The 25,015-nt window shown below is 41.2% G+C and overlaps 1 protein-coding gene across 2 annotated transcripts in view; it reads right to left on the bottom strand.

The window, feature by feature from the left end:
• The window catches only part of MCTP2 (multiple C2 and transmembrane domain containing 2), a 119,942-nt gene that overhangs the window by 87,952 nt on the left and 6,975 nt on the right, over positions 1 to 25,015 (bottom strand). For both annotated transcript variants that reach the window (XM_064669067.1, XM_064669068.1), the window contains exons 2-5: positions 17,135 to 17,238; positions 15,818 to 16,354; positions 10,508 to 10,570; positions 9,295 to 9,403 (exon numbers count right to left, since the gene is read on the bottom strand). In XM_064669067.1, the coding sequence (XP_064525137.1) occupies positions 9,295 to 9,403; positions 10,508 to 10,570; positions 15,818 to 16,291 (646 nt within the window). In that variant the 5' untranslated portion in view covers positions 16,292 to 16,354; positions 17,135 to 17,238. The remainder of the gene's footprint in view (positions 1 to 9,294; positions 9,404 to 10,507; positions 10,571 to 15,817; positions 16,355 to 17,134; positions 17,239 to 25,015) is intronic.

Below are 25,015 nucleotides of genomic sequence, written 5' to 3'. Positions count from 1 at the left end.
GAAGCAGGAAAACTATAGCTAAGTAAGCATCCCAATTGCATTATTGCTCTGAAAGCTTTCCAGGTTGTTATACAGTAAAGGAAAATAAAAGGGGGGGAAGGGCTGCCCAGCATTGCTCATGTGAGCCAGGCTTTAGCAATCAATCTCATATTTTTTTTAATAAATTCTACCCTCATATTTACATCTATTTATACACAGAAACATACATGTGCATATGAAAGGAATATATATTTGTATAAATCTATATTTATATTAAAAATATATATATTGTATATTAAAAAAAAAAAAAAACAGTGAGAGACGGGCGGAAAGCTATAACAAAAAGAGGCCTTTAATTAAATAAGATTGCCACTCTGGGATCAGGCCTTCATGCTTGTCAGCTTACTCTCAAAATAAACATCTCAAAGCAGGGCCTCAGTGGTGTCACTTACTCCAGCAAGGCAGGCTGGGTAATCCCTCGCTATCTTGACAGCCACATAATGTTCAAACTGTTTCACGGGTGAGCGGCAGCACTCGGGCGAAAGAAAATATTAATGCCGGGAATTAATAGAGAAAGGGATGATGGTTTACAAAAGCCAAACAAGGAAAAGGTGTCAAGTTAGTACCGGTGTTAATTGTGAGGGAAAATAATTGCGGAGGGGCGGGGGCTCGGCGGCGCTCGCCTGTCTGGCTGTCAGAGGGGTAACATCTCAACTAGGCAGGCGGGGAACGGGGTCGGCACGGGAGCGTGGCTCCTGGATCATACAAATGACGGGATGACACCTCCGTGCCAGCAAACAGCTGGACTGTCACCTCCACAGCAGGAGCTGGAGCACAGAGGGCTTGGTGGGGTGAACCTGGATGGCCTGGAGAGAGATGCTGGGAGTGGATACGGCACCACGACCCCTTTGGGGGCTCCCAGAGCTTCCCCCAAGCCACTCCCAAGATGTTGACAAAGCTCCCTGCATCGTTCTGGCTGTTTCTGGTTTTCTTTAGGACATCCCATTGCATCCAGGTGAACAGAACAGGTTAAAAAGCAGACAGGGAATGAGAAACAACCCAGGTGGACGAGTCTCTCCTGATGGGATGAACAGCACAGACTGCAAAATACTGACTGCATTTGAATTCAAGGCTTGAAGCCTTCTGGATTCAAGCTCAGAAAGATGTCTGGATCTATTAAAAGCTATTTATTAGAGACAATCTACAATCTAAGCAGAAAAACATAACTTCTTTTGAAAAGCGCTTAGTGATTTTAGAGATGAACCAGTCTAAAAAAAGGATTTTTGTTTATAATCTTCTTTGAAGTGTGACAGAAATGGATAATTTTCTGAAGAAGCCACATCAATTAAAAAAAAAAAAAAAAAGGCTTTTTAGCAGCCATTTCCTAGTGAAGGCAACTGAATCAACAACTTTTCAGCACGTGCACCCAGGCTTTTCTGAACATAAGGTCTGAACCTGCTCATCTCTCATCTCAGTCACACCAACCGTAGCAATGTCAATGGGGGAACAGATCATTCTTGAATTCAGTTGAGAATTTTACCCCCAAAAATACCTCTCTCGTTGGAAAGGCAACGTGTGATGCTTTTAGGCTAATTCAAATATTATGCAATGACAAAAATGTTCACACACAGCAAAACACATATAAAAACTCAGGATAATTTACTTCTCAGCCGAAAGCAAACCCGATAGCAGTAAAAAAAAAAAAGGATGACCTCTAAAAAAAAAAAAGAAATCATTCCATCAGCTAGGCCTGTTTCCCCATTAGAGAAAGAACATTCATTTCGACAGTGATGCTCCCTGGAATTCCTTTGCATAATATCTATTTCACTTCTATTTTCTCCCACCAACACTAAAAAGCAATGAGTGCAGGCAGATCAGACATCATCTAAATCATGAGAAAGCTTCAGTGAGTAAAATGATGCTGGGACACAGCAGTAGGAGAGGGTTCAGTAGCCCAAGAAGCTGTTAATGGTGTTTTTAAATGGATACTGCTGCCCTCTAGCAGCTACCGAGAGATGGATCACATTGACCGTCTCATACTGCTACACATTTGCTTTGTAATTAGGAAATAGTAACCCAACAAACCCAGAAGACCCAATATAATTTCAAGCCACACACTGTTTTATAGGAGCAAACTTACTGGAAATATAGCATATGAAACAAGTCTTGTTCCATAAATAAATAAATAAAAATTACCAGCAAGCTGCCTTAAAAGTCTGAAAAATCAAAGAACAGTGTGAAATATAACCTAGACCATCTTAAGTTTTGGTTAAAAAACTAAATTTTACTCTGAAGAAGGAAATTAAAGATTTATTTTATATGCATGTAAAGAATAAATATCTGAAAATCTTCCTAGAAATAGAATTACCGGAGTTATTTATGACAAAGAGTAAAGACGTTTTAAAATGGAACACACATTTTTCATTTTAAGTGGAAAACCACTATATTTCTCGTAGTGGAATAGCGCAGATCAAGGCTTAAAGGGGAAATAGAAAAAAGTATTCTGCTGGCAGGAAATTCAGGTAATTTTGGAAAGTTTTGTGCCCAGCTAGTTTTACACGGCCAGATGGAAATGAAACATTGCTTGGAAACAAGCAGCACCAATAGATTCCAAGGGAAAACAAACCAACAAGTGGAAAAAAAAAAAAGACCATAAACCAAACAAAACACACAAACCAGAAAAAAACCTCCACCACAACAAAACACAATAAATCAAAAAGACCAGAGAAGTGTGAAGGAAGTGTGTAAACCCACAGCTGATGGGGGAATAAAGGAGGGGGGGAAATGCCTGAACTGAACATTAACAGAGTGAAAAATGCAGATACAGGAGTTCGTATTCAAGACACTTCAGAAACACCATTACAAAAAAAAAAAAGGTAAAGGAACTGAGCAAAACCAACTGAAAACCCTACCAAAATGCCATGTGGGATCCGTTAGGGACACATGACATAAAGAACAGAATTGTCTGCGGTGAAAATCGGTCCAATGGAACATTGAATTCCCAGTCAGTCCCCAGGACTCAGGTATGAACTCAAAAGAGGTCACAAGGACAGGGCAGAAGGTACATTTACATCACCAGGCAGCACTGAGAAACTTCTGTGGTACCTTATCACAGAATGGTTTGGGTTGGATAGGATATTAAAGATCATCTCATTCCAAGCCCCTGCCACGGGAAGGGACACCTTCCACTAGACCAGGTTGCTCCAAGCCCCATCCAACCTGGCCTTGGACACTTCCAGGGATGAGGCATGCACTGCTTCTCTGGCCAACCTGTGCCATGGCCTCACCACCCTCACAGTAAAGAATTTCATCTTAATATCTAATCTAACCCTAATCTCTAAATTTAAAGCCATTCACCCTTGTCCTGTCACAACATGCCCTTGTAAAAAAATGCTTCTTCAGCTCCCTTTTAGCCCTTTTAAGCACTGGAAGGGGCTCTAAGGTCTCTCTGGAAACATCTCTTCTCCAGGCTGAGCTATCCAATTCAGATTTTCTTGTTTTCTCAGTCTTTGACCTAAAAAATCTCCTTACAGATTACCTGAAAGATGCCGTGTGAGCTGTTAATGCAGACAGGTGCCCCCTAAGAGCAAGCTCTGACGACTGATGGAGCTATTACAGTTTAAGAAACCTGTTATCTAAATTACAATTCCCACAAAAGAAGAGTCACAGGGTATTCTCTAGGCCCTACATATTCTCTTTCTATGCTGCCATTCCTACATTTCCTAATTTAACATTAATTTACCAAGGGCAGATATGCACATAAATTGCTCTTTTTGATCTCCTCTTATTTTCCCGAGGCTCCTATCTCTGTGCATTCCTTTGCCACAGCCAATCCAGGAAGGATGCTCACAGGGATCGCTGCATATAAGCAAAAAGTTTCAGCCACACATGTTGCACTTCCAGAAACTGCCTTTGGCACAGATAAACACTTGCAGCACCAGCTCTTGTACGCAGACCTACCCAGCATCCAGAAAATATCAAAATAAGTCCTCGGCACCATTCAAATTCTCAGCAGTTGTAAATTAGGCATGATTACGCCTTTCAAAAAGAAGTGTGAAAAGTTGCCTAATACATCTCAATAATTAATAAATCTGAAAGCCTAATGATCTAATTGCAGATACCCTGAAAACAGAGAAAGTCTAAATTAATCAGCGTGTTTGCAGAGAGCAATTCAGCCTAATTGCTCTGAGCGTTTGCTTTCCAAACAATTACTTGCTCTAAGCTGACAAATACCCAGCACAGCACACACACATCCCTTCCTCTGGCACCCTGGTATCAGCACAGACCCAGAGAGTGAATCACAGAATATCCTGAGCTGGAAGGGACCCACAAGGATCATCGAAGTCCAGCTCCTGGACAGCCCAGAGCTGTGAGTGCTGGGCTACTGCAGATTCGTTACTGCTGGAAGTTAAAAGTGTGTTATCCTAAGCCCTTTCTTTCATTTTATTTTGTCCTTGGGAGGTTGAGCTCTAGCACAGCTCTCAGTGATTCCAGAGCTGCCCATGCAGCACAGCCTCCCTGCCAGCTCCAGGAGCCCACTGGGACCCTCTGGAAGTGGGGGCTGTTAGACATGAGAGCATGTGATGACATGCTCTGGATATGGAAAGCCAGGTGCACCTATCTAGACAATGACATCCTCTGTACTACTGCATCCCATCTTGCTCCCTTCACATGTTCAGCTGCCTTGGGAAAAAAATGAGAAGAAAATCAAAGTGCAGGAACAGGAAACAAATGAAACTTTAAAGAAAGAAATAGAAACGGGGCACAAAGGTCTTGTGAAAAAATCTACAAAACACAAAACCATGTGGAAAAGAGACACACACAAAGTTCAGGCTGGAACAAGGCGCTTAAAGGAGGGGAAAAAAGAAAAAAGACAGCAATCACAGCCACTCACCAGCTGACATCACATCCAAGAAGTGTACTTCTTGTAACCACACTGTTTAACAGATGAAAAATATACTCAGACTTTGAAAGTACAGGATTTGGAAATGAGAGGGGCTTCTCACCTGCACAGGCACTCAAAACCCAGTTTCTGTTTACTCTTAACAGCAGCAAAGCTGGGTGTAAGGGAAGGCAACATTTCCTTACAGCTGTGGCATCACGTTGCTGCTCCCTGTCACAGCATCACTGTTGTGCAAAGGTGACTGGTACAGGCAGCAAATGTGCACAGTCAGAGCACCTCAGAGCCAAAAGGGAGCAGGACCTTTCAGATTTCATTAGACTGACTCAAATGATCATGAGGCATCACCCTGCCCTGTGAAAGTGAACCAGAAGGTAGAAATGGGCTCCAGCCTCTCCTAGTTCAAAGCAGGAAGTTGGGAGCTTCACAAAAACAGGGTCAACAAGGTCATAAAACCACTAAGGGTGTAACAAGACGGCAACACTGACAGCACCAGTGATTTTTTTTTTTTAAGCCAAATAAGATAGTTATCTCTTTGTTCTGCAGAACTGCTGCTGTGCTCAACAGATTTTTAATCAATAAAATACATTCCTCTTTTCTTATTACTTACAGTATTAAAACCACATAGACACAAACTCCTCACCATCACTGAAATGCATCATGTCATCTAGTAACAATAATACTATAAAAAGTGCATAAAAATAAAGTTTTTCGTGCTGTGTATATACACACTGAGAACTCTGACCTTCAGTGTTTGGGTCATCAATTACAAGAATTTTAAATACAGGACCCATGTGCTGTCTAATGTAAGGCACCAAAGGTACACACAGGTAAGATGCCAAGCACATCTTATCATCTGCTTAGGCAGTTTCTAATGTATGACTGGGTTAGACTGTAAGCAAGTAAATCAGACTCCAAGCAAGTTGAAGATCAGCAGGTAACACCTCTCTCATTCTGCATCCCTAGGGGGGGTACTGCAATTTTGAGCTAAAGAGGGATTTTTCAGAGCATCTCCACTTTCCACCAGAACCAAAATCCTGCTCTAACAGCACTTGGCTTCCTTTGCTGGAGTACATATTGGGTGTTGCTGTATGGAAGCTTTTTCTTTCATTTACACTTCAAAAAATAGATAAAATAGGGGAAGAAAACACTGAAAATATTTTTTTTTTCCTGCATTGCTTTTGTATTTTAGAGGAAGCACCAGGGAACACATGCAGCTGAGCCAGGCTCCTGGGCTGACAGACCCTCTCTATAAAGAGCAGGTACAAGGAGAGGAGCTGCAGAAAGTCAGGGACCAGAAAGAACAAACAGACAAAAAGCAACTCAAGAGGCAAAAGGTGAAGAGAAAAACAGGACAGAGCAGTGTTAACAGGATTAACACTATGAAGGGAGGGGGAAAAGCAATAAAAATCTGGTAAAGGGAAGGAGGAATTTAAATCACACCAAAGGGAACATATCCTGGAAAGAGCAGAACACAGCAAGTCAAAAAGTCAGGAAAATACCTGGAAAGTGGGAAAAAAGTGAAGCCACATGTTGGTCTTATAGCCTGCAGTTATCAGCAGAACTCCTGATCCCCTTCACTCAGCCAAATTTAATTAATTCCTAATTAATAACTGTTAAGCATATAATGAGTAAATTCAGGGACAATCCTGTACATTTGCTGAGGAGAGACAGGATTTTTCAGCAACAGCTGTTTCCAAGGGCAGAAATATTTCTCCTTGGTCGCACACACCTTAGATTTATTTTTATATACACATTCAGATAAATACCTCTGACATTGGGATAAAACAGGCAGAAATAGTCACCGGTACAAGAGACTTTACTCATCTGCCAGGAGAGGGCATCACCCACCCGTGCTGTGGGGCTGCTTCCCTTCAGAGCTATTTAAACTGTTGCAAGATAAAATTAAGGGGAAAAGTGCAAACATGAGAAGAACGCAGGACAACACACTTAAATGCCATTTTTTTATCTCTCAGTAAAGAACTTCTAAAAAGGGCTTGATGACTGCTCTGAGACTTTTTCCCCCAGAGAAATTGCTGATAACATAATAACTGAATATTAAAATTCAGGAAAATTACAAGACTTACATTAAATCTGATTTAGGCTAGAGATGCTGGCATAAACTCTTCACTCAGTTTGTGGTTTACACGTGAATATTTTGTTATTTAATGTATAGAATACTCCACATGGTATTTGGAGTTGGTTGGCATCAATGACTGCAAAGTATGAACAATTTATTTGAAAAAAACAGGACATTTCTACTCCTGCCTAGAAATTCCAACTCTCTGCCACCACTCCCACCTAACCAAAGCATTTTTGAAGTTGCACACACAAAGGTGACCAGAGGAGGGTTTAAAACATAGGACCAGCAACTCAGCTTTCACAGAATCATAGAACATCCTGAGTTGGAAGAAATGCACAAGGATTACCAAAGCTTTACCCACTGGAGAGCCCTGGCACCTCTTTGCATAAGGAAAACTGTGGGGAAGAGGGTCTGAGCCCTCTCCCAGCTGTGTCAGGCAGCATTGCTGGGTTTGGTGTTCCCAAAATGTGGAAGAGGATGATTTGGCCTTCAGCCCAAGCCACAATCTGATTCACAGGACATGGTGGCTATGGACAACATGTTCCTATATTCAGATTATTCAGAGTACACTGATACCCCAGCACAGTGGCTGTATCCAGCATCAGGGTGGGGACAGGAGAGGGAAGTCACACCCTTTCAGCCCACAAGGCCTGAGGATTTCTCACATTGGAGAGATAAGCAAAGCTGACAACTTCCCACATTTAAAAGCATGTTGAAAAAGCACAGTGGTTGTAAATCAAGCCTGAGTGTCATGCAAAGATGCCACATTACCAGTACAAAAGCAGAGACCTATAAAGATGCATCACAGTGTTGAGGAGCCAGCACTGCAGCACAGTGGTGACTGAAGAATAATGATTAAGTCACTATTTTCTCCCCTTCCACTACCTGTATAATAAAAAGCAGGAGTTTTATTGAATTATGTATCACCTCACCCACTCTGTTTACTAAATGAGCGGTCATTTGCCACAAAACAGAGACTCATCGAAATGGTTTTTTTCCCCTTATGCTGTTTCACTGTGCTGTCCAGTGCTGCACTGAGACAAGCATTAGTTTTCTTACACAACGAAACACAGCCTAGAGCAAAGTATGCTCTGTCTTCTCTAGAAATATTACTCAGCTGGAATTGCTCATTTCTAACATCTTTTTCATATGAGCAGTTGGATGTGTCCTGGCTTGTGCAGCTTGCTAGTAAATCTGATGAACTGCTACACTGTTAGGGAATTCCATATAACCAGGAAAGATCTTAATCTAAGTACTCATTCACTCCTTCCAAAAAATGGGAGGAAAAACAAGGCAAAAAACTTGGCCAAAAGTTACAGTTTTGTGAAGACATGAAAAACCATCATGGAAAAAGTTAACTGACATAGTGGACAATAAAAATCCCAACAAGCAGCCCATGTGAGAACGTTTCTAAATCAGACAGGTCCCTTCAGGTGCAAACCTTCACAGGACTTGAGACTGTGCAAGCTTATTTTCTTTAAAACTGCAAGAATAAACCCTATGGCTTCATCTCAAAAGAAACTGCTCAGACATTGTGCAACACAGAAGTATCAGAACTGTTTCCACACGCAAAAAAAAAAATTAAATAAAGACTGAACATATGAAAGAGCTCTCTGACAGGTTTAGAGAGCCCCTGCAGAACCTCTGCCAGGACAGTTCTTCCCTCCACAGCAAGCGGAGAAACTACCAACTGGCTGCTTAAAAGCACTTTCACTCCCTGTTGCAACAGCCTGAAGAAGAGCCAGGCTAACAGCAGGCACTTTCACATAATTTTTCCAGGAATTCCCCAAATCTTTTTTAATTTATTTGATACGTCATTTGGGGCTCGATTTTGGGTTTGGGGTTTTTAGAATGTCATCATCATTCAGTCACATCTCAGATTAGAGAGAGGGTTGTTGGCTTGCAGCCCTGCTCCTATGGTTTCCCTTTTATTAACATCTTTGCAGATAACTCCAAAAGCACTCCTAGAGCAGCTCCATCATTTAATAAATCTCTAAATATTCTCTGGGGTTTTTTGTTTTGTTTTGTTTTTTTTTTTAAGCTCAAATAGACTTTCTTTCAGTGAATAGGTACAAGTGTCTGGAGTAGCCAAGAAGGTGGTTTGAAGCTGCACCATCAGGCAGGAGGAGCAGCAAGGAGAGGGCAGCTCCCTCCCCTGTGTATCTACAGTGGATAAACCCAATCTCTTACTGCTCTGACCTGGACAAGACATACAAGTCAATGATTTGTTGCACTGGAGATAAGAAAAGAAGCCAATGTGCTGCCAATCTGAAATCAGTGAAAGGAGAGCTGTGTGAATATCAAAGGAAAACAGCTGAAAGGTGGGGCTCACCACAGCGATCTCTGATAACCAGGTTCCGGCCTTCCTTCAGGTGGATGGTCAGCAGGTAGGCAAAGGGGCTGGGCAGGTCACTCAAGCAGTCGTTTGCTTCCTCCAGAGCCTAAGGAGAACAAAGAAATCAGTCACCCACAGGCAGCTCCTAAAGCAGACCATGAAAGAGGCAGGTGTTTTCCTCAGGGCAATCTTACAGAAAAGAGAAAAAAAAAAAAAGGAAAAAGATAAAAGATTTCTCTCCCAGGCTTTATTTCACTACAAAAGTAGCTAAGTACCAGCACAGGGTATGCTCAACAAAACAAAGGGTAACACAAGGAGGGTTATAGTGTGGCAATATTAACAACCACAGACGCCTGCACAGTTTTTCCAAATCCTATCAGCTCACTGCATGTTTTTTTCCTAGTTGTTTCTTGTGCATTCGTAGAATAACTCAAGTTGGAAGAGGTTCATCGAGTCATTTGTGCTCATCTGATAAACTCACAAGGAACTACATATCTCACACAGCCACTGAGGTGAGAGAACAGCATCTCTACACACTTCTAAAAGAGAGATTCCCAGCAGCAGGCAATGCTAGTTGTGAGGTTTTGCAGAAGCAAACTCAAGAGGATTCTTGTTCATCTGAGATGCTGCCAGGGTTGCACACCTCAGCATCAGCATCATCCAGCAGGCACCTTCAGTGAAAACAGCTTCTGGATAGCACTTGAGAGGTTACCAAGAGGCCAAAGGCAGAGAAGTTCATCCAGAATAGGCAAACGTGCTTTACACAAGAATAACATTTCAAAACTGCCAAGGCCTTTTCACACTGCCCTAAAACTGGTTTTGTTGTCTGTCAAACCCTACAGCTGCGTTTGCTGTGTTTACTCTAATCCAATTTGTTCCTAGGCTGTTAGATGAGTCTTTATGCTGATGCTTTCATCAGTTACCAGTACAATGTAGATATTATATAATCCAGAATGTTTGGGTCAATTTTAAAACATCAGCAACTGCTGTGAACAACTCAAAAAACAAACAACAACAAAAACCAAAAATACAACTAAACAAACAAAACCCTCACAAACCAACAAAAAAAAACCCCACATTGGACAAATCTACAGCAGGCTTCTTCACTTGCTGGGTTTTTAAATATATAAGAAGCAGAAAATCTGAAGCTAAAATAAATTGTGCTTCTGATCAAGTTTGAAAATGCTTTAAAACAAACAACACGACTTACCACTTGATCATCAAAATTTTGAGATGATAGGGAAGAATCAAAATCCATTTCTCCGCATGGGTACTATAAAACAAAAGATACAATGAATTAGACAACAGTAATACAGGAAAATAAAATACTGCTAGTGGGAGTCAAGAAATTACTCATACATGTAATGAGTGACATTCTTTTATTTCTGCTTATAGAACCTTCTCTCAACAATTTAAACATACATTTCTTTTCCTGTTTTGCAGTAACAGCACTTAGTCTCTTGAGTTTAATCCAAGAGAATAAGTACCTCCTTCCAGCTATTGGAATAACTTCTCCTCCCCAGTAGCAAGTGCTGAAGGTCCTCACCACAAACTCTCCTGATGCCTGAAGGTTATTGCATCTGGTGATAGGCTACTCTCACTTAACTACAATTTCTCCTTCATCATCCAAAAGGCAAGTTCCATGAAAAGGATTTTTTTGCTTGGTTGGGTGGGGTGTTTTGTTTTGGTTTTGTGTGTGTGTGGTTTTGTTTGGGGGTTTTTTGTGTGTCTGTGTGTTTGGTTTTGTTTGGTTTGGTTTTTTTTGAAATAAAAAATGCTCAGGGGAAAAGTTAAAAAGAAATGGTCAAAGGGAAAGGTGTCCTGGTTTTGGCTGGAATAGTTAATTTTCCTCCTAGTAGTTTGTACACTATTGTGTTTTAGATTTAGAATGAGAACAGTGTTGATAACACGCAGATGTTTCAGTTGTTGCTAGACAGGGACCACTGCTCAGAAACTGGCTGGGGATCAGTCAGCAGGTGATAAGCAACTACACTGTGCATCATTTGTTTTGAATATTTTAATTGTTGTGTCATTCTTTTAAATTATTCTCTCTTCCTTTCCTGTCTTTATCTCAACCCACCAATTTAATCTTCGTTTTCCCTGATTCTCTCCCCAGTACACTCTGGGATGGAGGATTATGTCTCACACTGAGGGGGGAGTAAGCAAGAAGCTATGTCATATTTAGCTGCCTGTAGTGTTAAACCATGACAAAAGAGAAAAAAAATACATTGGACATGTACTTCCCCCTGCTTTCTGCAGTAAGTGGAAGATCCAAAGGTTTTTTATCCAGTGCCCAGCACAGGAGAAAAAGTCAAACATTTCTTCCTAAATACTGACTCATCAAAAAACTTGAGGCTACACTGGCATGACATCTAGACTGGACACACAGAAGGGATTCATCAGTCAAGACACCTCTGATGCTATTTTGACTGCTAGAACAGCCTATGATCATCATTTAAGTTTAAGAGGACCTACATGCCTGGGCAACTCTTCTGGTCTAATGCAGGGCACTCACAGCCCACTCAAATACAAAGATTTATGCAATGAATAACCTCAGTCTACAAAAATGCACACAAGGTGGAATTCGATCCTCATGTGAAAATGTTATTATGTGCAGTGTGGTAACATCCAAACCTCTCTCAGATGAGAGGGGCATTGTGTGGAGCACTATAGAGACATTAAAAAAAGAACCAGATCCTGCACCAAAGTACATAAATCTTAGATATATTGACACGCTGAAATAAATATAAATATCCTTTGTGTAATTCCTCACCTCCTCCTCCCCCCAAATACATATATTACATATCAGGAAGTAGAGTAATTCAGCATTGCAAGTAAAATTTCCCTTGCATGACAGATAAAATTTAACATTATGGTTCCCACAGTAATCGTAACTTGGCCACCTTGCAAAAACACATTAAAACTGGAAAAAATTATCATCATAAAGAGCAGCAGAAGAATTTTCTCACACAACAGAGCTGAGTTACAGCTGCTAGGGGAACCCTAACTTTGAATTTTCTGACTAGTATGCATAAAATCTCACTTGTGTGCATTAAACTTAGTGTTTCTTGGAGTCTCTGGCTTCACAAGAATCTCCTTCAGGCACCATCATTGGCACTGATAATGGTTTCTCTTTACAGCCTGCTTTACATGGCACAAACACAGGATCAAAGAAGTGCATGGAAATTATAATAATTTAAAAAGTACTGTCTTGGGTAGCTTGATATAATTTATAATAAAAAAATTACTCTCAAAGTTACGATTTTGTCTTTTTTCAACTTTTTGTTTACTGGCATTACACCTACAGATCTTGAACAGCAATTATAATTTTAAGTAAAAAAGTTTAGTTTTTTCATTTTAGCTCCTCATAACATAAATTACTATTATACTAGGTAGCTAATTGCAACGAGATCACTGAATACAGATAAACGTCTTGGTGAAAATCTGGTCCTGAAATCTTGATTTTTATCAAACTAGCAGTGACATTTCCCAACTTTAAACAAAAGTCGACACATCCAAGGGGGCCACAGTCCCAAACATATCTGCGTGAAAACAAAGCAAGCAAGAGTGTGTGTATGAACACATACATATTTAAATAAATCAAAAGTTCCTCTTGGCAAGAGGAACCTCTGTCTCCTCGTTTTCTGCAGAATGATTAATAATACAAGGGCACTGAGTGCATCAGCAACAGGACAAGGCTGGGGGTTGCCAGTGACTCACTGCAAAGCGCTGGCAAGAAGACGAAGTGGTGTCAGAACACCCCAGCAATGACACGTGGCCACGGACAAAAAAAAGTGTCATTACTGGAACCCTTTACAACCTGAACCAGGCAGGGAGGGGAGATTCAATGCAAATTCACTTGCCTCTTCACCCCTCAGATTCTCCTGGCTGGGCTGCAATGGAGAACAGAAAGTAAATCTCTCGACAAATGTTAGAGACGGTTCCTGTGGCAAGAGCCTTTGCTGAGGATGGCACGTGCTGAGCGCCAGCAGCTCTGCACGGAGGGTTCAGAGCGATGGGAAAACCACAAGCCCACACTGATGATCATGCAGGAGGCTCCGAAAGCATCTCACGACATCGGGTGGCCAAAGACAACCAGGAAATGAGTAGGTGGCATGTGTCAAGCGATTCAGGGGGAAGAAAAGCTCAACCTGCATTTTTGCTTTTTTTAGTTTGTTTTGTTCCAGGGATCTGCCTTCCTTCTGATTTACCTCCCCGAGCAGTGAGTGATGCTCGCAAAAGAACAATGCTTGTTCTTTGAACTCACGTATTGCTCCTCACAGCAACCCCACCCAGTATTCAGAGACTAACAACCTCGGTAACAAACTGTTCCCATCCAAGACACACAGAGCACAAATCCTGTAGCTGTTCATTCACGTATAAGACAAGCTGAATATTGAGGTTTTCATTGAATCATAAAATTCTTTGGGTTGGAAGGGACCTTAAAGACTATCTAGTTCCAACCTCCCTGCCATGGGCAGGGACACCTTCCGCTACTGAATCAGATTCAATATAATTAAATTTGTTCAATATTCCTTATCCATTTCTACTTTCCTTTGCTTCATTCTCTCCTATGTATTTTTGAGGAAAAAGATATTTCTGCCTTTAAAAGTTGTATTGGAGGCAGATTATAGGAAGGATGGATATTCCCATAGTGAGATGATTTGCCATAAAAGTAAATACTAAATGATTTACACACACTAGCACATACAGAAATACACATTTAGGGAAAGATATGAATGCTGCAGAAAATAAGCCAGACTCAGACTGTACATCTGGAGGAAACTTAACTTGAAGTTATTCCATCACTACACAGGTACTTCATTCTCCTAGAACACTTCATTTGCCCAAAATCAAATCAGGATATAGTATTAACTTTGGTGTGCTGTGGTTAATTCTAGATTAGGGTTTCTGGTCTACAACAGCAGGAAAAAATTGCTGCTGTCATTAAAACAATGTGGAAGAACTCCCACAATAATGAGAGTCCATATATTTGCTATATACTGATTGAGGTGCTACAAGTTTAGAGTAAAGTTTGAGCACAGAAACAAGGCAATATACTATTCCAGTCATTTTTCTTATGGAGCCCTCTGAATAATGGTACACTCCACTAAGATGAAGCCAATGTGTGAACAATTTAGCAACACTAAACTGCAAGCGATGGTCAGTAACTACCGGCCTGACACTTTGCATCACAACAGACTAGGAGCCGACACTGATTTGGTAGGAATACACAGGCCTTTGAGATGCAGAACAAGCAGTTTGTATCAGAAAGGACCTTTTTCCCCACAGCAGCACTAACCATCATTTTGAACGGTGCAGTTAAAAAATAATTAACCTGTTAAAAATAATTAACCTGTGAAATCACCATTCCCAGGAGGAGTCTAAACCAAAATGCCTGGTTGCCATTTTTGAATATTGAATGACTAAGGAAACCAGCCATAACTGCAACAATTAGATAATGGGAAAAAGGCTGCAAAAAGTTCAAAATCTAACCTTCCCAGTGAGAACTCAACAGCAGGACACATACTTCCACAAAATACAAATAAAGCAGATTTTTCCTGAAGTGTTTCATGCAGCCCAATCTTCACCTGCTGTCTCCTTTATGAAGCCATCGTGCAACTCCACAGGATTCTCAATTTGCTCAGGCCAAGCAGGAATTAGTTTCATGTCAGTTTTGGAGCACATTGGTCTCTGATCCTCCTGTGCATGGGAAATTACGTCCAGCCACATAAATACTGACCACAGAGATGGGAGGAAAGGGTAAGGGGAACAAGATGGGGAACGTAGAGGGAGCATTCTGGTTTTGCACCTCCTCTAAATCATCACGATGAAAACCCAAAGGACAGTCTTGAGCATGATGCTACACGTTCTGTTCTCCATCACGTGCTTGTTTTGGTTAATTCCAGAGACAGGCAGAGTTCACTTTGCTCAGTCACCTTTCACCCACTGCCTTCATCTGGATCTTGAGTGGGTGAATGGTAAGTTGATTTCGCTATACAGCAATCCTGGTAAACTCTAGTAACTAAAAAGCAAATGCACTGCATTTCAGAGCTCAAAGGGCCGCAACAACTTTTGATTTAAGCAAGCAACTCCAATAAATCTGAAAAATCTAAAGTGCCATTAAAAAATAATAAAATAAAAAATAATAATAGAAAAATTAAAAAATGGAGCAGGGTTATTTTGCAGCTCCAGACTGACAGAAAGAATAGCTGAATTAGTCTTGAATAATGTGTATATCATGTAAAGTTTATGCTTATTTGTATTCCCCATTCATTCCTTGAACAGAGCCCCCTCCTCACAGAATCACAGAATGGTTCACGTTCGAAAGAACCTTAAAGATCATCTCGTTCCAATTCCCTGCCATGGGCAGGGATACCTTCCACTAGACCAGGTGGCTCAGAGCCCTGTCCAACCTGGCCTTGGTTGGATCTTCCACCCCTTTATAACCCAGAAAATTAAGGAGGAGCACAATGAGCCCAATGTGGCTACTGAGCCTGGGTGATGCTCAAGCACCTACCTCTGCCCCCTCGTCCGTCAGAGCAGCGCTCAGGCGGGAGCTCTGCAGCAGCTCAAAGAGGTCATCGCTGGGTTTCCTCTTGCCCTCGGACACGGGGCTGCCTGCAGCCTGCGAGTCTGGGGGGGTGACAATCACCTCTGTCCGTGTCACCTGCTGCGACAGCCACGGCCAGTCCTCTCCCACTGCCCTCGCTGAAGCGCTTCTGCTTTTCAGAGACATCACAGACCTGGAAAAGCTCTTGGGGGAGCTGCTCGACAGCACCTGAGTACTTGAATAAGTCGTTTCTTCCTCCGTAAGAGTCTCCACCTCCAGCATGTCAGGCACCGACACACTCAGACATCGGTCCAAGGAGTGCACTGTCCTCTTCATCATTTTGCTAGACCTCTTCTTCGTCTTCCTCACGCTCAGGTTTTGCAGGAATGGTCTAGTTTTCTGTTTCAGGGATCCCCATACGGATGGTTTATCCAAGTCCATTGCTGCGAGGGGAATCTCAGCAATGCCTCCTGCACAGAACAGCTTCAGCGATTCCCAGGGTGACTAAAAGGAACGTAGGAAGAAAGCAAGTCAATCACAGAAGTGAACAGCCGCTGGAGACTATGATTCATGTTGTCTCATCTTAAAACTTTCAGTCATTTTTCTAAACAGTTAAAACGGAGCATGTCACATTAGTAAGTGCTTTCAAATACAATCTGGTGGGTAGGTTTGATTATTTAGGAGGAAAACAGCCAGAACAAGTATTTATTCCTACACAAAAATGCAATGTCTGCCCACTACTTCATGATTGCAAAGAAGACACATTATATTTCTTCTTCTGCCAAGTCCTGATTTGTGAAAACTTGAGATTTATCCAATTTAAAACTGTATCTGTACAAAACTTACTGATGGGAGTTAAATCGTGACATAGCGAGCACACGAAACCTGCTGGCAAAGCTGGCACTGACATTTCTGCTGACACTTTTCTAGGCTATGTAGGGTTTCGTTGGTTATTTCCAAGGCTACGTGGATTCTTACAGGACATGTTAATGGACAAGCACACAAGAAAAACAGCTCCACAAAGTAGGTGGCTGAGGCTGAAGAGAGCACACTGGATACAAGGAATCCCAGCTGGGACCCCAAAACACGCCCTTACATTAACCCACTGTCAGTGAAAGCTGATGCTATAGAATAGTTTTCCTCATAAAGAAGGCAATTGAATGAAAATGAGGACAAAAATGGATAGCTGGATCAGCTACGGATTTTGGTGGACTCAACTTTGAGTTAACTCATCCTGAGCATTTAGTCAGCTGGGAAGAAAAGGGGTACAACAAAATCACTTACTGTATCTGCATTGTAAGAGAGCAGTCAAATTGCCACCTCTGTGCACAGGAATATCCTCACAGGAAGACTGTTCCGTGGTTAACAGCTGAGCAACCATCCTTATTCTGTGAAGCAGAGGTAGTCAAATCATCATCAAAACTCAGTAAGAAAAAAGGTGATGAAACCTATAGATTTACTCCTTTATAGTCACACACTCAAAGGTTACAGCATATACCCATGTCCTTAGAAATATATAACCATTAACTACATGATGGCTGCTCCCAAAACTCACAGCATATTTACCTCTCAACTGTTGCACAGTTGACAAAAAAATATTTATCTCACTGTTTTCCTGATCACTAGGAAAAAGGCCAGAAGAGGCAACAGAAATACAATTGTTGGATGAATCCAGACAAAGAAATCACTCTGCTTCCAAAGAAATCTACTCTTACACCATTAATTTTGATGAGGTTGTAGAGCCAGTTACTTAATAACTTATTTAAATAACTTTATGACTAACCTTACCACACTTGCAGTGTTCAGGTTCTACAAAAAAATGCTCTAACTGTATTACTGTGTAACTAAAGCTGCACAATCCTCTCCTCCTCCCTTTATATTAATAATAAATATCAGTAATTCCATGCATTCAGGAGGCAATAATAAGTTTTGCCCAAATAGCAAGGTGTGCTAGTATGGATATATCAGCTTAACGTAGCATTTTCACCTCCATCTCCAGAAGTCAGCCACAGTAATAAAGTGCTCATGAACAAACCGAAATTATTTTCTCCCTCGCAGCATCACTGAGAAGTAAAAACAATTTTCTGAACCTCACAGAGGAAGATTTGAGGTACACAAAGGCATGGTGGGTCTGTCTTTCTCACTGAACTCAGACTGAAGCATAAGATGAACATATTTACGGAGGGACAAGAAAAGAAATAAATACCAACCCTATCTGACCAGAGGTGGAGGGATGCCTGTGCTGGAGCAGCACCTGATGCCTTGCACAAGCTCACTGAGATGTGTCTGAATGTGCTCTCATCAGCTGAGAGCTTTCACTTCAGCTCTTCCCTCTTTGCATAAAATCTTGACGAGGCCTCCCTGGTAGCACCACATCCATCACATGCCAGCAACAGAAGTTATTAGGCACAATGTGTGCACATTTGTGCACACATTTGCACAAAACATTATGAAACGCACTGTTGGGACTCATTTAAAGAACTCATCTGCTGCCAGTGCTCTCTGCTTTGCTCGCCTACATGCACAGAAACCTGCTGAAGCAAAGATATTGCAAATAAAGGCAGAGCCCAGCTCAACATCCACTTCCCAAGGCTCCTACTGCTTCCTATTCCCTTCCTGTTGTTCTCCACCCCTCTCATTTTGATGACCCACCACTGTTGTTTTTATTTTGTTTGCTTTGAGATTTTGTTCCCTAGCAGCAGACTTGTTCCTGTAGGTTTTTCCAGTTACTTTCCCCAAGTCAAATGATTTTTTTCATAATTACGTTGCCTCAGTTGCTGAATAGAAATGCCCATTCAGGAAGGATGGTGCAGGGACCATACTGTATCTCTGAGACACACTTGCATTTAACCCAGAGTGAGAAGAGTCCTCCTCAAGCCAGGTAGGAAAACGGTGGAATTAAAAACAAATTAAAAAAATAAAAAAAGGGAAAAAAAGTTGGATGAAAAGATCCTGGGGTTTGTTCAAGGCAGCAGGGGTGGCTCCAGTAACCTGCCACCTTGCAGCTCCCACACTGGGGCAATACATTGATTGTATTTGCTGCACAGAGAGCACCAAGTTACCTCACCGAGGCCACAGAAAAAGTAAGCCCATCCCTGGTCATTGGATTGCTTAGAAGTTTGGCCATACTCTGCCTCTGAACCTTTACATCCATATTCCTGCTGCAGCTATAACTTCTCCTATATAAATACTGTATTTACAAATAAATTAACCAAAATGATGGCTATGATACACCATTAACAAAAAATGGACTATCTGTTCTAATCTGAGAAAAGGGTAAATACAGTCTGAATGGCAAATGGACCCTCACAGATGCCATCTGCAGACTGGCCCTTTCTTCACTTCCCCAGTTCGAGCAGAAGACACACACATCACCACCACGATGAGAAATCTGTTCCCTAGAGATCACCAGAAGATGGGGGATTGGGACCACACCAGCACCGTGCTGGAGCCAGGGGTGCCAGGATCACTGGGATAGCCCCTACCATGCCATACTGAGCAACATCAACAGAAACAATTTCAGAGAGAGAAATTCGCCCTTGCTTGTAAAACGTTTTTTCTCAGCACCAACATGTTGTTCACATAGTCCTTATCCTCCACAGGCCAGAAGTTTTCCTTCTTCCTTCCCCAGCCTCAGAAGTTCATTGCCAACCGCATCGCCAAATATTCCCTAAGCAACCACAAGGAAAAAAGACATACTTTGCCAAATTCCTGGTCTAAGCTTGGCCTCTTTATTCTCTACCTTTCAATGGCACATTGTATCAAAAATCTGCAAACAGTAATCGTTCAAAGAGAAACATTTCCTGTTATCAATTTTAACTCTGTTGGTTTTAATTGAATGGCTCCTTGCTTTTATGCAGTGAGAAAAAAAAATATCTTTTTAGCCCACCTTCTTCAGCCCTCTCTTTAATATGCTGCTAAATCTCAAATGCTCAGAAGAATCCACATAGTTTAATGTTTTCCTATGGAGAGACCACTTTGATTGCACGTGTCATTTTTATTATATCCTTTTCTTTGCAATAGGGGCAAGAAGGAAAGGATTAGTGATAAAAAAGTTGGTTACAGCTCACTATGACTGGACAAATATTTCTAGCATTTTATCCTCCCTTAAGTATCTTCTCATTACAGACCTTGGGATTTTTTTTTTATTTTTTTTTAATGTGCTTTGTTTTCCTTCACTGTAACACTCCGTATGTACTCTCTTAAATTGTTATAATATTTAGACTTAAATTATTTTTTAGATGTTCTAACAGGTGGCTCTGCGAGATATTTCAAATGCAATTGAAAGCCTAGAGAAATCATTCTGCAATTCTACTTCACTTACTGTCTTGTCAGGAAGCCAGCAAAGCCACAAGTGAGAAATACTGCAACAGAGTCTGAAAACATTATAAAAGTGCCCAATGTAACTAAACAAATAAACTGAACAAACCCAAATTCATTTACACATTGGAAATTATGAAACAGATTGTCTTTCTTCGCTTTGTAACCGTTCCCTGCACACCCAGAAGTGCACGATGCTCACTGAGGCACCATGAGACACTTCCTGCTAATACTTTTAAGCATCATCTCCCGAACCAGCAAGATGATAGAAACGCTGCTGAGCACCACACCACCACTATTACAGCTTCCATAAATCTATTAAGCCTTGTACTCCATTTGTTTATCCAATTAAGGTGAAAACTCTGGGTCAGTGTGCATGCACCACCCACCTCTAAGGTCTGATTCAGCCAGTATGTTTTCAGCTACAACTAAATGGTAATCCATCACAGCTGAAAACACCAACATGCATCAGAGACTGTTAGGAAGATGCTCCTCGCTTGGATGCATATTAAAATAGGTTCAAATTAGAAGGAACTAATGAAACTCCCTCTGTAAAACCTCTATTGATTTTGGCTGTTCTGGCATAGGATATTCAGCCCAATCTCTGCCTGCCTGGCACACTCAGTGACCTAAAACCTAACACATGAGACATTGTAAAAATACAAGCAAAGCTAATTACACTTCTGCTCTGCAAAATAGTATTTGGCTATGGAAAGTTCTAATATGAGTACAACCTCATTAGGTTTATAATTTCTGAATTTAGTGTGCTGAGAAACAAGGTTGACATCTAGGAGATAAGGGAGAAGGGGAGTAAGGGACTGAGGTCTTTTTTTTCATACCCTTCTTTTATCTTTTTGCTATAAATTCCACTCTCTGGCCCTAGAAGCCATAAATTAAACCACTGCTCCCTGGGAGAGAAAGGAAAATATCAGGAAAGTAGCTCTCAGCTGGCAGAACAACCACCGTGTGTGCTGGCTGGTTATTTCTATAACTGATCATACCAAGCACTCCAGGTTTTTAATTATGATTGTATCTCAAACACAGTCAAATATAAATCATTACTGAGAGGAATGACTTTTTCTAAAGAAACCAAAACTTCCTTCTTTGCAGTGGCTTATTTCAGTGCCTTATCTGGAAATACAGTAATTTTATGCTAAGCACCATCAGACACAGAGATAAGAGAATATCATCCAAATAAAGTAACTCCAGTTTGTACTGGAGCATTCCAAACCCAGCACTAGTTACACTCATATATAATATTGAAAAGAAAAGGGAATACCTTACCAGGGGCAGGATGTCCCTTGGATTATCAACACCTTCAAGCCAGTGTTGCACTTCCTTTGCAGAAAAAAAACAAGTCCAAAATGAAAGGCTGACCTAGGTGGGCCCGAGGACATTTCTCCCTGGGTATGATCCCAGAAGGTAACGCAGGACACTGAATTAGACACATACATCTTAATACAGAGCAACTGAGACAGCCTTTTCTTCCTGCAGCATATGGTAAATACCTGAAGTCAAATTTGATAAGGCACCAGAAAAAGTCTAATCTCAATCTGATTCTGCACAGGCTAATTACCCTAGGGAAATCAGTGTTGGAATTATTTTTAGCACTAACAAGCATCAAAGGGAGCACACTGCTGTGGTGTAGCTAACATCTTCATTGCACAGGTGATTTGCTGCTAAAGCAGGGTCAAGGCTTGGCCAGCTTCCAAATCTTCCCATTGCATTTGAGCTTAAGCTTCCCTGTAGGGCTTCAAATTATGCCAGTCTGTGGATGCAGATCCTGCTCTTCTATTGCTCTACTGTAACAGACTCATTTGCAAAGCATAGCAGGACACTAAACTAAAGTAAAATAGAAACTTGACCTGTTGCTGTCAGCCAAATTAGTACCAGTGCTTCATAAGAGATAATTTTATAGGCTTCAATAGAAATAAGATAACCCAAAGAAATCAGCCCTATTTTCTTGATGTGAGGTGAAAGAAATCTACAGCCCTTGCAGTAGATGACAAATAGAACTCAAGGTAAATACAAAGCTTAAGAAAATCTTGTTTATTACATGCAGATAATACAGACATCTGAATTAATATTTTCTAATTTAGGTTTGAGTTTTGTTATTTTGGGTTGGGTTTTTTAACAGATCCCTAGATTTTAGGCTCTGGGCTTTTAGAACCCATGTTTGGCTTTCTGATTTTTAATTGGCTCAAATGTGATGAGCTTCATCTTTCACAAACACATGAAACAAGCACACATCTTCCTCCACTTATCACACAAGAGAGGAACAAGGGCACTTTAACTCATTAGAGGCTCTTTTGCACAATCTGGAGAGCTTTTTTCTCAACATTTATGAGCAGACAGGAGCCATGAGAAGTAACAGAACGAGCAGCTGCTACAAGCATCTTAAAATAGCATCTGATAGTGAAAGTTACTGAGAAAAAAACCTACACCTGCCTCCAGCTTATGAAAGTATTGCTTTCATTTTGCTTCTGTCTATTCTAAAATACAAGAAAAATGATGAGTATGTGTGGAGGAAATGAAGGAGGAAGTGTTTGGGTGTATTTTTACAAAAATGTTTCACAAGTTCCTTCCACTTTTTCAGCTTCCTTCAAAATATTGTGGCTTGTAATTGTACCTGTATAAGCCAGAAGGCCCTTTCAATCTTCTCAGTCTAATTCATGGGATTGTACCAAGCTGGTACAATCAAATCTGATCTTTACAGTGCAAACACACCTGCTGAGCATCAGACCTCTCCAGGGACACCTATGCATGATTCCTGCAGCCCTGTGCCACAGGGGATGATGTGCACCTCAAACCAGACTCCAGGAAAGGACCTGGACTGACAGATCCTGATCTCGGAATGCACCGTGCCATGTGCTGAGATCACACCAAAAATTGGGATAGCTCTTCACCATTGACTATATCTGTTTTGTAATTTGCCTCATTGTTCCCAATCACATCGAGTGATCCCTGGGAATGGTGACACCTGGAGCAGGGGAAGAGGGAAAGCTGATGAGCAGCAAGAGGAAGGAGAGATGTCGGTACAAGCAAGAGCAAGAGAGAGATAAGAAGAGCTCCAAAAAGAAATGAGGTTTATCAGGGCTCACATGAGAAACAACACAAGAAGCAGATACACAAACACTGAAGGAGCTGGTACCCGTTGGAGCAGCTCCAGTGGGAATCCAGCCTTGCACCTCCTCCCTCCTCACTCTCTCCTTCAACCCCCTGTTCCCCTCTCTCATAACAAAAGGTTTATTTTTATAACAAGAGGTGCACAGAAATAGATTCTCCCTTTCCATAACTCTCAGGGAAAACAAACCTAGGAAGGAAATTGGAGACTCATTTCCACTGGAGGCCAAATCAACCAGTGCCTCTTATTATCACTTAAATAATATATTTAAATAAAAGAAGTTTGTGGCCATATGCAAATTACTTCTGCGTGCACCAGCATTGCTCCCTAAATAACTACTATTACTGTCACACTTCTTATCAAAACTCAGTGACTACAGAGGAAAGATCTATTAAAAGCTCTGCATGACCCTTTATTTAACAATTTAGCAAACAGAACACTTCCGATTCATAAAAATGGCCTGGTGATAACTTGAGCAGGATAAAAATCTACACTAAACTGTTGGTTTGCCCTCTTTTTAACTTACCAGGGCATGTTCCAACAGCAACATGGCACAAGCCAGGCCCAGAGCTCACGGAGAGTTGGGCACACAGGAGAGTTGAGATTTACTTTGAATCTGTATTGACCTGCGTGATTAAATGTCCTTTCACATTTAACATCTCCACACGGTTTGGGCGCACCTCCAGATAAAATGACCCAGTGTTTTTGCAAGTTTTTAATTACCACAGGCAGGAGGCTGAAGGCAACTGTCCCTAAAGGGAGGTTGGTGTGTTGTAGCAGAGCCCCGAAGGAGGGAATTGCACCAGTAATAGTCCTCATTTTCTGCAAGAACCTCGAGCCTCCTTACAGAAAATCACTGCACTTACAGATCTGGGGTTGAGCATTGCCACTTAGAAAGCTGGAAGGGAGACTGGAAAACCCACATACAAAGAAAGCCCTTAGGAAGCTCTTGGTGAAGGCAAGTGTTTGCAGGTCTCATCCTGGACAGTAATCTAGCACTTTAAATATTAAGCCAATGCATACAACTCAAGTCAGTTCACACCGCTCCCCTGAAGTCATGACAGCAAAATGTTCAGCATGCAAATGGAAGCATAAACCTGAAGACTCATTTAACTCCTTTAAACTTTTTTATTTCCAACTGCAGAGACTAAACATATGCCAGCACACATCTCTAAATGCCAGTCATTTCTCACAGAAACAAATCAGCCTTGAGGTTTATCTTTCCTTATACCATCTGAGTTTTCAGCCTCCTGGCACTAGAAATAGGCACCTTGTCTCCAGGTTCTGTTACAGCATTATTTTCCCGTTAAGATCAGATAAAGTTGGTAAATTTAACTTATGTGCATTGGTATTTACACTTTGGCACTTCCAAAGTCTTAACACTGAGGTTTCAGTTTGCTAAAGCTGAAGTCCCTAAATACTGGCATCATTATAAAGAAAACCACAACTACAACTCCAGTAACTATTTTAAGCTGGAATAAAGGGGTCCAAAATAAAAATACAAGAATATCATGCTGGGATGAATAAGTGGACTGTTCAGTATTTTACCTGCAAAAGTTCAGAGAACCTCAAGTATAGCAAAGCCCGGTTTTGTTAATTCTGGCTCCTGGAAGTGATCTAATCAGAAAAGCTCCCCAAAACAGAAATACTGGCATTGTTGAGCCAGAATGACACCTGATGAAGCAATTTAAAACGCACTTTCAGTTTTTCTATGATTCTAT

The sequence above is a fragment of the Pseudopipra pipra genome, chromosome 12 (genome assembly GCF_036250125.1).
Source record: "Pseudopipra pipra isolate bDixPip1 chromosome 12, bDixPip1.hap1, whole genome shotgun sequence".
NCBI classification, from domain to species: Eukaryota; Metazoa; Chordata; class Aves; order Passeriformes; family Pipridae; genus Pseudopipra; species Pseudopipra pipra.
This window is presented reverse-complemented; position numbering and strand designations above follow the sequence as displayed.